The following is a 14,560-nucleotide window of genomic DNA, read 5'->3' as shown; positions in this document are numbered from 1 at the left end:
CCACGGGGCCTGGGTCGCATTTGAAAAGATCGGATCTGTGTCATTCAGACTGTCATGAAAAGATCGGAATTGGGCCGCTTAGGGGCAAAAAATTCGGAATTGGGTCGTTTCAGCCTGCAGTGTGAACGTAGCCAAAGTCCTAGCTAACCACATTCTTTGCTCAGATCAGGGTGGGGGAGGTTTTCTGCTTCAAAACAGCCTCCAAGCTCTGAGAAACTTTGACTAACAGTTTGTCAACTGAAAAACAAAGATGCCTAAATTTTATAACACTGAGCAGACATTGAAAATGATCCTGGAGCAAGTCAACCCATGCGACTCTGAAGGAGAAGAGATAGTCCTTCAGCTGGACTCAGACTCTGATACATCTTCTGGTAAGATTTCATAAATATCGTGTTTTAAATTAGCTGATTATAGCATTTGTCTATCCATTTATCTTCTGTGTCTGCTTATCCTGGCCAGGATCACAGGGGTTGTGGCACATCCCAGCTAGTCACACGCAATTGGGCAGGGGTGCACCCTGGATGGGTCACCAGTCCATTGCAGGGCCACATAGATAGACAAACAACCAACCAGGCAGACTCACATACACACCTAGGACAATTTTAGAGTCATCATTTAATTTAACCACACGTATCTTGGACTGGGGGAGGAAGCCGGAGCACATGAAGAGAACACACGCAAACACGCACAGGACGTGCCAACTTCACACAGAAAGGCTCCTGCAGAGAACTAAGAACTTTCCGGCTGTGAGACAATTGTGCTGACCACCAAAACACCGTGCTGCCTATGGCAGTTGTGTTTTTGAAAAGGGAGGCAAAGGGGGCATATTTGACATGTTTTAGAATTTGAAGTTTCAACTATATTTCAACTAAAAAGAATACAATTTGAAAATAAACAGGTGAAACAACTTATAGCTTTACATTGCTCAAGGTTTTCATTGCTCACATCTCAAATCTGATCACAGATGAGGAGATTTCACCGCCACCAGAAAAGAGAGGACGACTGGAGACACACACTGCGCCTACAGAGATAGCAAAAGATGGCACAATATGGCATAAGGAACAGGTTGGGAGGCCTCTCCATCACAGCCCAGTTGAAGGTTACACTACTGAGGGAGAGCCAACTGCTTCAGTCCAAAGTACGGTTTCGACTCGCTTACAGAGTTTCCTTTGTTTCCTCACTCTGGACATGCTACGGACTATTCGGGACTGTACTGTTCAGCATGGACATCAGACAGAAGATGACAGCTGGTTCATGGCCCTCCCTGAACTAATGGGATTTATTGCCATCCTCCTTGTGCGGGGGGTGATCAAACTTCCATCAATGCACGATGCATGGTCAGCGAAAATGGGAAATCCACTGATCTCCAAAATTATGGCCAGAAACCGCTTCAAAGATATCATGCGACATTTACGCTTTGATTACAAGGGCACGCGCATGGAACAAGTTGGGACTGACAAGTTTGCTGCAATCTCAAATGTTTGGGGGTCTTTTGTTGCGAACTGCATCAAATCATTCAACCCAGGCAGGTATATCACCATTGACAAGCAGCTTTTTCCAACAAAGACTCGCTGCTGTTTCCTTCAGTACATTGCAACAAAACCCGACAAGTTTGGTATCAAGTTCTGGGTGGCATGCGACTTGAAATCAAAGTATGTGTGCAATATTATTCCATATCTTGGCAAAGACCCCAGTCGTCCGATGGGGGAAAGACTATCAGAAAATGTGGTGATGAAACTCATGGAACCGTTTTTGGACAAAGGTAGAAGTGTTACCACAGACAACTTCTTTACCTCTGTGTCACTTGCACGGCAACTGCTCAGCCGCAAGACCACCCTCCTTGGCACAGTGAACAAGATTCGTCGGGATCTTCCAGAATCAGTCAAAAAGCCTTTGGACCGCAATGAATTCAGTACCCAGGTAAGATGCATGTGGGTTTTATGTTGTGCTTAGATATTTAGCTTTTTTTGTGTTCAGTGATGAAAGTCTTCCGGGAATTCCCGGAAATCCGGGTTTTTGAGCAAACCGAACGTACTTTCCGGGAAATAAAGACCTGATCTCTACGGACAAATCGCTTTCCGGATTAAAAAATGGTCTGAAATCAGCTAATTTTAGCTTTATTTTCTATATTTCTCCGCAGATCGCTTCCTCTATGGTCGTGGCCATCTCTCGTCTTCCCGGCCTAATTGACCAATGACGGGACGTTTTAGTTGCTTTCGGATGCGTCGATGGGTCTGATTGGCTCTGTCTGCACCACGTGGTCAGCGTGACTTGCTTCCCTAGACACCAAAACTGGCGGACCCACGCTAAACTTTCACAAACACATCTGAAGAGTTTGCGATCAAATTTGTGTTAAAATAATGGCAGGCATCGTCATTATTGAGCGTGGTCACGACCTCAGTTGTGAGAAGACGATAAAAAACAAATTGAAGTGGTCTTGGCTGGAAAAAAAAGATTTTTAAGGTAGTGTAGGTCAAATACTTTTTTGTGTAAAATAATCTCAAAACCACATTTTGAAATAATTTCAATTTTAGTTTTGAGTTTCAGTTTTTATTTTGAATACATTTCTTTATCTAATTTATTTGTATTTCCTAATTACCATGATTTAGTTCAGTATAGTTGACATTAATTATAAGTATTTGATGGTTTGGACCCGCACTCCCTTAAAAAATAATGTTTACAATGTTTAGCTTAGTTTGTATGTTTGTTTTGATATTTCCCAGATTACTTAGTATTGGTGTTAAAGAATTGATGTATTATGTTATAGAATTATAGTTTAAAGCAGATCCCATATTTTGATGTAATTATAGTTTGAGAAAACAGTGCAAGTGGATGTTGTACATCAGTCATTTCTAAAGCAGAAATAATGTATAAATAACCGAGGTATTTTCATAGAATATCATAGTTACTGGTGTTCTTTTTGCCATTTGGGGCTTTGATGTTACTATATTTTAGCAATTGTATGTTTTGCAGCTTTAAGGAAAAGCGTAGATTGTAGGATTGTGTTACTTTGAGCAATTTTCCAAATTCTTTTTTGGGACCAGCAAGTCCTTAATGGAGAGTCAAACTAGGGGTTTGAATGACAAATCATGATGCTCCAATTAGTCTTAGTTTCTTGATAAAGAAGTGAATAACTAGTTGCCAGAATGCACCAGAATGCATCTAAGACCACGTATTTTTCCAAAATTTCGCTCTGTGCCCGCCATATCGCTCAAAGAAAAGTTCAGGGATTTTTTCCTTACCTGACTTTCATCACTGTGTGTTAAACACTAAAGTGTAATCATAATACCTTTTTATCTCACTATTCATCAGGTGTTTTCAACCTCTGGAGCCACACTGACGGTTTATGCGCCCAAACGGAAGAAGACTGTATGCATTCTCAGTAGCATGCACAGTGTAGTTGAGACTGAGGATACCAAGAAAAAAAAGCCAAACACAGTCACCGACTACAACAGTATGAAATGTGGTGTGGATGTAATGGACCAGATGGTGCGAGAGTACAGTGTACGCTCAGGAACACGGCGATGGCCAGTCGGTGTGTTTTACAATATGATTGACATTGCAGCACTGAATGCGTATGTGCTGTATCAGGCATGCACTGGGGTAAAGGAGAGGCGAGTGGACTTCCTGGTGGAGCTTGCAAGCGAGCTCGCACAGGCACATGTGGGAGCGGAGAAGTCGAAAAAGGACAACCATCTTCGGCTACAACCTCCCACGCCTGGCAAAGGGAAAAGGGCAATGTGCCAGGTGAACTGTCGTTGCAAGAATAATCATGCCACAGTGCGATGTGTTGATTGCTACAAGTACACCTGTGGCAAATGTAGAATGGAGATTCCGTGGCAATGCCAAGTATGTGCAGACAATGTAGTGGGTTGAATATATCACTTTGACCACATGAGGCACGGATTTGTTTGCTAGTACATGTCAGAATTGTGTCTGTAAATAACTGTCTTTTGTGCATGAAAAATAAATCTCAGCCAAAAAAGAAAAACGAAACTGTAGCCGCGTTTACATGGGCAAAGGTAATCGGAAAGAACGCTGATCGGAAAGAAAATGCGTCGTGTAAACGCGCCATCTGGAATACTCTGCCCCGGTCAGACTCGTTCGGATCAAAATTTCTTTCCGATCGAGATAAGTGGGTTATACCGATCGTTTATCCGATCGTGGAGCATGTAAACGGTCATTCCGATCGTGTGTCACTACTGCTCTGGTTTACGTCATGCATAGATGGTGTTTCGCTGAGAGAAAGCTTTGGAGCTCATACAGGACCGACCAGCTGCTCTGCGAGGCCCTGTGAAAAGCGCCGCTCCGCTCTCGCCCCGCTGGCTCTCCCCTCTCTTTCACTCCTCACGAGGGAGATGCGGGGGGGAAACGTGTCCAGTGACGTCTGGACCCGGCACCCGAGCTCTGCGTTCGTGCTCCGGTGCCAGTGGACCGAGTGAACCTCTCTGAGCAGAGCAGCCGGATTTATTAATGTGTTTGAGGGGAGGGTGCTTTGTTACGTTGAAAGTTGTGCCCCGACAAAATAAAGGCTGATTGCAGCGTTTCCCGCATGGTCTTGGATTTTGTGTCCATCAAAAGGCTAATGTTGTTAGCGCGTGTTAGCCTGTCCTACTGGGTTCTTCTTCCAGCTCAGTTCTTCCACAAAAAAAGTACTGACCACACGGATTAAATATAAAATGATGAGTGAACAGGCACTTCATAATATCCATAACATTAATAAAAGCCCGTTTGGAAGATCGCCTCTTTTACCGAGCTGCTGCATAAATACAGCAAAGCAAAGGTTTGTTTACAACGGGACACATTTTCCTTCCGGTATTTTCTACACTACTGCGCATGCCCAAATGATTTATTCCGACTGAAAATGTGAGCCATGTGAACGTTTCTTCTAATCGGAAAAAGGTTTTCTGATCCCATGTGCACGGGTGAATTTTAACCCGACCATTGATCCGATCAATATATTCTGCCCATGTAACCGCAGCTAGTGTTGACCTCTTACTAAAAGTGATAGAAATGAGGAGAAATAATGAAAAACTTGCCCAGCCACTTGGCTTGTCCTTTTTGCATGCCAAAAGAATAGCCTAATGGCTGTGCTCTTCATGTGCAAACTATGTAGAGGGCTGTTCTTTCGGCATGCAAATTTGAACTAATCCAGCCACTTGGCTGTCCCTTGGACATTGTAGGTAGAAAAGCCAAATGGCTGCTCTACGGACGTTCTAGTGTTCAATAATCCATCACTTCTCAATTCACATGTCAAACTTAGCCCATCAAAGGGTCTGGTTGTTGCTGATAGAGACCTTTTCAGAAGTCAAACCCTTGAGCAATGGCTGATTAAAGAGGTTTATGGGTAGAAGGGAAGAAGGGAAGTCTCGTTTGACCTATAATCCTCAGTCTTCACATGTGGACAATGCAGTTTGCGATGCAATTAAGAAGATATTACACAACTTTTTTATGGAGAAATCAAACCCACTACCTGCGGGAATAGGTTTCTTTAAATTCCTCTGATAAAGGTGGCTGACATTTTGTTGATTTCTGCATGCTTAACAATGGGTCATTTGGATTAAGAAATCTTTAAATAACCCCACATCTAATCGAAACTTGATTCCATATTTTGTATTTTGAAATGTAGGTGGCCATAACTTTCTGCTGTGCTGCAATTACAGTATTCCAAAAATCCCTTTGAAACTGTCAAACTTCTATTAACAGGTTCTCTTAGTTTGGGTTTTCATACAAACACAACTTCTCCCCACACAGTTGATTTATCTGGAATAACTGTAATATTGTTTTAAAAAACAAACAGATGTTTTTCAAATAACTGGTTTAATAACAGCATTATTTTGGTCAGTCAATAAGAGAAGCCGGGTTGTTATACAATTACTGGGAAGTTATTATGCGATATAACTTTCCCCAAAAGAATTTACAATAGTGTTTGATGCTATACCGTCTGGGCTTTGTTACCGGGTGAGAAGCTGCAGCAGATGGGTGTGGACGGTGCCTTGGTCTCCTGGATCATTGACTACTTGTCAGAAAGGCCGCAGTTTGTCCAATAGGCTATATGCACACGGAGGTGATGACGTACTTCCGCTAAAATCTCAGCCTGCTAAGCCATTTCCGCTCGCGCTGAGGCGATTGTTTACAAAGCGATATAACAGCAACTACAATATGACTAGTAAGAAAACGTTCAAATTTCAGCGAACCATCTATAGTACAGCCGAGCATTGCTGTGTGCCTCTGTGTCAAGCTTCGAGCAAGTACAACAGTTTACTTAGTTTTCATACATTTCCATCTGACGCGGAAATCAGGCGAAAATGGCTTGTAGCTATCCGGAGGGACAAATTCACAGTTACTCCCCATACCAGAGTATGTAGCCGACATTTTAACAAGGATGATGTTCGTGAGCCCTTATCAGAGACGGGAGGCGGCTATAAAACAAGGGAGCTGTCCCAGCACTGTTTGAGTGGAACAATTTCACCCTTCCCACTTCACGACCGGGGGTGTGGGAGAGGAGAGAGCGTCCGCCTCCGATGACGGAGGATGACGGCGACGCAGGCGAGAAAGCTGATATCCCTATGGACCACGACTACGCTTCGGCTTCAGATCCTGCAGTTGTTGATTTAGCCCTTGATGACAAAATCTCTCTCAGAGATGAGATTCTCAAGCTGAGGGAACACGTCGAGAAGCTGACAATGAATCAGCGCTTTGGAATCCATCGTTTTGCTGCCTCAGACAAGGACATACGTTTTTTCACAAGGTAAGATATCAGATTGTTCTGTAGTAACGTTACTTTTGCAACAACAGATATAGTTGTGTGTGTGTGTGTGTGAGAGAGAGAGAGAGAGGGAGAGAGGAAGGCTAACAGAGTTGTATATTTGAAATGCTTCCAAGTAATATCATAGTATACACTGATATAATATTTAAATGATTATATCTGAATTGTATTTATTTAGATTTGCATCCTATGACCTGCTGATGAGATTCTGGGCCTTAATAGAGCCATCACTGCCAAATATGGTCAGTGTGACACAAGCACAGAGAGGCACCTTTACAGAGCCAAGTTCCACTGTAGTAAGTAGTTATTTACATGGCCCATACAATAAAACTTAAAGGGATAGTTCACTTCAAAATTAAAATTCTGTCATCATATACTCACCCTCAAGTTGTTTCAAACCTGTATGAATTTCTTTCTTCTGCTGAACACAAAGGAATATATTTTGAAGAAAGAAAGAAATTCACTGAGTATATGATTTTCATTTTGAAGTGAACTATCCCTTTAACAAAGATCAGGGCTAATAGAGGTTGAGAGAAACATAACGCAAATTGTTTTTCTTTTGAACAGACTCGTTTCCTGCAGCCCATTGATGAGATGTTCATGTTTCTCAATTACCTGGCACTGGGTTCAAAACAGCGTGATCTTGCTGACCGGTATGGAGTCCACCAGTCCACAGTCAGTCGGATCATTACAACATGGAGCAACTTTCTGTACACTGTGCTAGGGTCTGTGAGGATCTGGATACCAGAGGAGAAAATAAGGGCACATCTGCCAGCTGAGTTTAAGGACTATGCAGACACTACAGTCATCCTGGACTGCACAGAGCTAAGGTGCCAGTGCCCTTCATCACCTCTTCTCCAAAGTGAAATGTTCTCAGCATACAAGTCCCACTGTACTCTCAAAGGGCTGCTTGGAGTGGCTCCTCATGGGGCGGTCACATTTATTTCTCAACTGTACGCTGGTTCCATCAGTGACAAACAGATCACGCGTGAGTCTAGAATTCTCTCCCTTTTGAGACCTGGAATGGCCATCATGGTCGACCGAGGTTTTCTGGTTGATGACCTTGTACCTTGCAAGATTTATAGGCCAGCATTTCTCTCTGGAAGATCCCAGATGTCTGCCTGTGAGGTCAGGGAGACCCAAGCAATTGCACGCCTCAGGGTGCATGTTGAGCGCCTCATACGGCGTGTTAAGGAACACAAGTTCTTTGACACAGAGATTCCACTTCGGCTTTTTGGCAACATTAATCAGCTGTATACTGTTGCATGTCTTCTGACGAACTATGAAAACGGGCCTCTTGTAAAGGCTTGGGCAAAGAAGCCAGAGTAGCAGCAGTAGAAAAAAAAAAAATTAATAACCTATGACCATTTGTATAACTACTTTCTTTGAATGTACCTTTGTAAATTACTTTGTATAAATTGAATTTTATAATTAATGTTATGTATGCACTGCTGTACATTGCACATACTCTTTGAATAAAGAACTACTGAATTATTTGCATGTTATATGTACTTTACCTCACCAATGCTTTTAAGCCATCTGTAATATAAGAATAATACTTTCATGCACAGTGAATTATTTACTGAATAACATTTATTTAGGGCTCCCAATTTACAAACAACAGTTATAAAATACTATTTTTAGGTAACCAATTATCAAAAAAATTAATCGGAAGAACATGTAACATGTAATTTAATAATAGATTAGTATTAATACAACAAGAAACATAGTAATACAATTAAGAAAAAATATAAAAACTTGAATCAATATATATGTACAAATATTTTGAAATGGATTGAACTAATAAGAGTTACTGCCAGTAAGAGAAATGGAGAAAAGAGAAATTAACAGCACTCTATAAAGAAGTGTGACAGGCAATCAGAATCTAATTATTTAGGAAAGCAAAGAGGTAACAATAAAAATAAAAATAAATCAATTTTTACTTTCATTGTTTTGGTGATTTCATTGTCTCTGGGAATCCTCTGAATAAACATGTCCTCCTGTGTGTAGACAACAAAGTCACACCAGTCTAAACCAGAAATCAACATCTGGCCCTGGATTTGCCAAAAGTAGCTGCACAGGACGGGCATCCCCAAGCACAATCTGAAAATACACAAATCTGTTATAATAGAATAAAAGTGCAGTTTTTTAAAAAGAGAATACATGAGTACAGTGAGAATGTTTAACAAAACAAACAAATTTGAACCATCGACATATAATTATTAACTACTAAAACAATTAATAACTACTAAACAATTTGTATGAGCTAAAATTGTAGCCACAATATTATTTATATTATTATTTATCTCACTTTACTCATCATCCCCAACAGTGGACACAGAACGTGTGTCAATGCAGTGACAAAACGGAACTCAGTTTCTGTGAATCCCAGTGATTAGCGTACATATTTAAATATCGATAAATATTCCAACACACCAGTGTTATTTATGGTATGGTAAATGAAATTTGTCTTTAAAATAACCTTTAGCATTATTAGATGCAATGATTCACAGAAACTTTGATCTGCCAAACGTAACCTGTCTCATGAACCATGAACCAATCTGCGCTGAACCTGCAGTATAACTTTCTCTTACGCTTAAGCTGTGAGGCTTTTGGCTTTTCCTCATAGATCTGTAGCACTCAGCCCTAATCGTTACCTCTCCTGTGCTTGAATCCTTGTTTGAAACTGACATTGACAAAGGCGTTAGGAAAATTGGCTGTGATTGACACATAATAGTAAACATAGCCTACGCTGCACCTGCTGCGCTAGCACTAGATAGCATGCATGCTATGGGCATGTAAACACAGAACACGTCCAGATCTTACCTTCAAAATTGTGGATGTAGCTTGACACATACAATTTGAAGCCCTTCTCTTTCTTGGTTGTCGAAGTGTGACATAACTTTTGTATGATTCGACTCACGTCGTTGACCGTTACCTTTGGGACATCTTGAAGGGACCGAGTGAAAAATGCCATAGTTGTTATTGACGCTATGTGCTCCGTCGACGCCGGATGTAACCTGGCTGGCAGACTTGGAATGCGGAAGTGAGTGTGCATATAGCCTATTGGGCGGTGTCCTGTCTGACGTGGTGACAAGCAGTGTGGGGGCCCCACAGGGAAATGTGCTCTCTCCCTTCCTGTTCACTTTATACACCAGTAACTTCCAGTACAACTCAGAGTCTTGCCATCTTCAGAAGTTCTCTGATGAGTCTGCTGTTGTTGGCTGCATTAAGGGTGGGCGGGAGGAGGAGTACGGGGATCTTGTAGATAAATTCGTGAGATGGTCTGGAGCAAACCACCTGCTGAATGTGGAAAAGACCAGAGAGATGGTGATGGACTTCAGGAAGAAACCACCACCTACCCAGCCTCTCAGCATCTTTGGCAGAGATGTGGCAGAGGTAGAGGAGTACAAGTACTTGGGAGTAACCATCGACAACAGACTGTGCTGGACGAGCAACAACACTGCTGTGTATAAGATGGCCAGCAGCAGACTCCATTTCCTGAGGAGGCTAAGGTCCTTCAACGTGTGCAGCAAGATGCTTGAGATCTTTTACCAGTCTGTTGTGGCCAGCACTCTGTTCTTCTCGGTGGTCTGCTGGGGGGGTGGGAAGCATATCTGCTAGGGACAGTAATAGACTTAACAAACTGATCCGAAGAGCTGGCTCCGTAAACGGTTGTAAAATGGACACATTTGAATCTGTGATGGAGAGGAGGACTTTAAATAAGCTTGTATCCATCATGGATAATCCTGAGCATCCTCTCCATCCTGTACTGGATGGTCAGCAGAGCTCCTTCTCCAACAGGCTAAGTTAGCTTCGCACACACCAACACACCAACCACACACCAACCGCACACCAACCGCTTCACACCAACCGCTTCAGGAGATCTTTCATACCTTACTCCACTGGACTCTATAACTTGTCATCCATGTGCAATAGATAGTCATTTATGGTCTGTCTGTTTTTCTCTCCTGATGTGTCACTCAATACAACTGTTCTTATTCACTGATGTTTCTTTCCGATTGATTGTTGTAGTTCTCTGTTGTCGTCTATTGTGTGTATGTTTGTATCTTGAGCCTAACGCCGACGCTGCAACAACCCAATTTCCCAAGCTGGGATCAATAAAGTATCTTTATCTTATCTTATCAGCGCTCCTCCTCAGTCCCACCAATGTGTCACAATCTCCTCTTGGTAGTTTCTGCTTCTCTTCTTCTAAACAAACAAACCCAAAGATAGGAGCTTTGCTCCAGGATGATCTTGTTTCTGTTCTATCTACTACTTTTTATTGGGTCAATTTTGTACCAAACATTGAATGGAAAAAAAGTCTGGTCTCTACCACAAACATTCTTTTTAACAAACAAGGTCAAAGAGATTTCATTCAAACTAATACACAAATGTATCCTGTATTTATCTAAATTTAAAGATGATATAAACACCAGTTGTACTTGTAGAAGCAACCAGAAACGTGCTCTAATTTATTTTGGTCATGTGAATTTTTACAAATTCTGGAAGAACATCCACAAATTTATTACCGATTCTGTTTTAGCTGATTCAAAAAGCAGGAAAAACTCCTGATTTTTGTCCATTACAGTTTTTTCCCCCCATTGTTTTGGTTCATTTCTTGAAACAGAAACTACATTCTCGAAACCACCTGGATATTTTTCCTTTAGTTCACAACAGATTCAACGTTTTTTTATACAATTCATGCAACTTCAAATGCTTTAGTGTTTGTCCGCAAACCATTAACTACATAATCAAACAATTTAAACAATTCTTTAAAAGCAGAAGTCACTTCTCTAAGATGACTGTCATTTCTAAGTCCGATAGTTCCAGCCTCCAAAATAAGTCAGCGTTATCTTTATGTTTTCGTCGGGCCAGTTAAAACCATTTACTCAATTTTCCAAGTGTGTCATGAACACCAAACCATGAATAAGAAAACATGACTGTTGATAAATCAAATGTCAGACAACATTAGCTGCATTTCTATCATTGCTGCCATTGAATCTCAGGTAAACTAGATCCTGACTAATAAGGAAGCTAGTCACAAATCCTAGATAACCAATCACTCTCTTTAGGTGCAGAGATAACAGGTGCTTTGTATGAGCCTGAATGCGTAAAGCAGTGTAAACACAAAAGACTGATAATATGCAGCATCATTTTTTAACATGGAGGTGTCTGGCCAAATACATGCTCGTTGAAGAATAGGAGGATAGCTGGTGTGATGCTGTCGAGACTCTGTGGCCAGACAGGCAGCAGCAGGAAGAGGTACAAGAAAGTAGAGGGATTCACCCAGTGTTACCTTCATTTACCAAAACATTTTCTGTGCTTTTGAGTTTTATATACAATATCTTGACTGTTCAGGTTGACCTTACTTTCTTTTTTATCTGAGACATTTGCTTTTGAGTAGAGACATGGAGTAAAAATCAAGAACTGCAACAATCTCCTTGCCAGTGTGAGTGCATTATGTGGTTTTTTTGTTTTTAGTTTTGCTTTCAGCTTGATATACTTTTATATTCTGTCAGCTCTACATGAGGGATCAGCATTTTTGTGGTGATGTGCCTCAGTGACATAATGTCTTAACATTTTAACCCTTGACCCCAGCCTTAAATTGACGTGTTCTCCCTACCATGACAAAGGTGGATAAAGGTGGAAAGATTTCATGTAATCCATGGACACCAGTGAAGATCACAAATCATTGAAGAAAAAAGGTTCAGCGCACTGTTTTGTGGGGTCTAGATGACCCAACTCCCAATGTTAAAGTGCCTAGGATAGCACAAGGGTTAATCTGCCAGACCAACAGAAAGCTAAAGGGAGGATGTATTTTGAGGGCACTGACACTTTGAATACTGCAAATAACTTAGTTCTAGAGCACATGTGTCAAACTCAAGGCCCGTGGGCCAAATGTGGCCCGCCATGTCATTTTATGTGGCCCGCAAGAGCATAAATGTTTTTCATTTCTTGAAATAAAAAAAATAAAAATTGGTGTGTATTTACTCATATCTAGGGAGGATTGGACTTGAAATATCGGATTGGGCAACTATATATTAGAACTTAAACACTGTCCATATAACCTAACCTGACAAAATCAAACTTAAAAGGATTTATGCTAGAGTAACAAGCAAACATATGTTTTCTATGCAAAAGAAAGCGTTACCTAATAAATAAATAAATGAGTTATTTAACATTAGGGAGTAGTTACGTTTGCTTTTCATTACATTTAGTTACATGTATAAGTTACATCTGGCCCTTTGAGGACAGCTACTATGCTGATGTGGCCCTCAGTGAAAATGAGTTTGACACCCCTGTTCTAGAGCATGAAGTGTTTAGGGAGAGAGATGAGCTTTAGCCGCTGGTCATTGCTGTTGTGCTGCATTAGAGATGACGCGATGGGGAGAAAGTGATATTTGAGACGACACGTCTGAAAACATTTGTGTCACAAACGCAAAAATGTATTCTAAAATGAAAATATTTTGAAAGCAAAAATTTAATACTTTCATTTGCAACTCAGAAAGTTTTCTTTTTAAAACTGAACATTTTGTTTGCAATTTGGGCATTTTTTATTTCAAAACTGTGGCTTTTGTTCTCATTGCAATCATGGTACAAATATACCTAATATGTAATTCACTAAAACCAACACTCTAAAGAACAAGAAAAAACACCAGTGGGTTACAATATTTGTGTCTTTTGTGTTCAGTTTGATTTTTTGTATCATTTGTTTTTCAGACATTTAATACAAGATGAGAGATCACCAGAAACTTGCTTTTTGCTTTTGGAATGAAATAAAACATTGGACCTTTGAATTAAAAATGAGTTTAGCACAATTTGAAACACCTTTTTGAAACCTTCAACCTATGTTTAACATGTGAAGCTGGAATAATAAATAGTTCTAGTGTTTGATAGGTGCATTGTAAATTCAGGTTGTTTGATTGTTGATTATTAACCTTTAAAATAAAAATATGAGCGTAATAGGTATTTTATGATCAAAGCCTGAAAGCCAAAAAAGAAAATGTCACAAAGAACTTGCTGCTGTCTTGTGAACATTCTTCAGAAATTGTTACAATGCATTTATTATTAGATAGCCTAATGAAAAAGTTAATTATTTATATTTATATCAAAATTAGTCTCATGTGTTAGTTCAATATTTAATCTTTTAATTTACAAGTGTTACAAGTCTAATATATTTTTCTCAGACCTGAAATCCAACAAGTTACAGGCGACTTGCTGCCCTCTTGTAGACATATTTGTTACTACATATGATGCTGTTTCACAGATACTACAATTTCAAGATTGCTCTCTTTCCAAATTTTTTAAATATTTAAATGAAAACTACAGAATTGTGAGATTATTGAATCGAATCTTTACTTTAGATATATGAAAAGTGTAACATTTTTGCGCAGACCTGACATTCATCAAGTTACCTGTGACTTGCTGCCCTCTTAAGGTCGTGTTTGTAACTTCACATCGTTCTGTCACATTGACAGTTTTTTTTACCACCGTTTTCCCTCTAAAATAAAAATTTCCACACGATTTGCATATTTCTGCTTCAATGAGAAAACATCTCCGTAGATTTGCCCAACATTGAACACATTGTCAGCTTCGCCCTTTATCCCTTGTGCAATCTTAGGCACTTTAACATTAGGAGTTGGGTCATCTAGACCCACTAGACAGTGCGCTGAACCTTTTTTCTTCAATGATTTGTGATCTTCACTGGTGTCCATGGATTACATGAAATCTATCCACCTTTATCCACCTTTGTCATGGTAGGGAGAACACGTCAATGTAAGGGTGGGG

The 14,560-nt window shown here is 40.4% G+C and overlaps 2 protein-coding genes across 2 annotated transcripts; both read left to right on the top strand.

Annotated features, from left to right (window-relative positions):
• The first annotated feature begins 135 nt into the window (after window positions 1-135).
• LOC101172198 lies at window positions 136-4,026 on the top strand. Its single transcript, XM_020711701.2, has 3 exons — window positions 136-371; window positions 965-1,920; window positions 3,313-4,026. Exons 1-3 carry the CDS (start codon window positions 251-253, stop codon window positions 3,874-3,876), a joined length of 1,641 nt encoding a protein of 546 aa, XP_020567360.1. The 5' UTR covers window positions 136-250; the 3' UTR covers window positions 3,877-4,026.
• Window positions 4,027-6,031: 2,005 nt separating this feature from the next.
• LOC111949317 lies at window positions 6,032-8,265 on the top strand. Its single transcript, XM_023966375.1, has 3 exons — window positions 6,032-6,751; window positions 6,948-7,065; window positions 7,337-8,265. The coding sequence occupies exons 1-3, from the start codon at window positions 6,525-6,527 to the stop codon at window positions 8,096-8,098; spliced, it is 1,107 nt and encodes a 368-aa protein (XP_023822143.1). The 5' UTR covers window positions 6,032-6,524; the 3' UTR covers window positions 8,099-8,265.
• Window positions 8,266-14,560: the final 6,295 nt, after the last annotated feature.

This window comes from Oryzias latipes, chromosome 18 (assembly GCF_002234675.1).
Source record: "Oryzias latipes chromosome 18, ASM223467v1".
Classification (NCBI taxonomy): Eukaryota; Metazoa; Chordata; class Actinopteri; order Beloniformes; family Adrianichthyidae; genus Oryzias; species Oryzias latipes.
The sequence above is the reverse complement of the archived record's forward strand: the minus strand, read 5'-3'. Positions and strand labels throughout refer to the sequence as shown.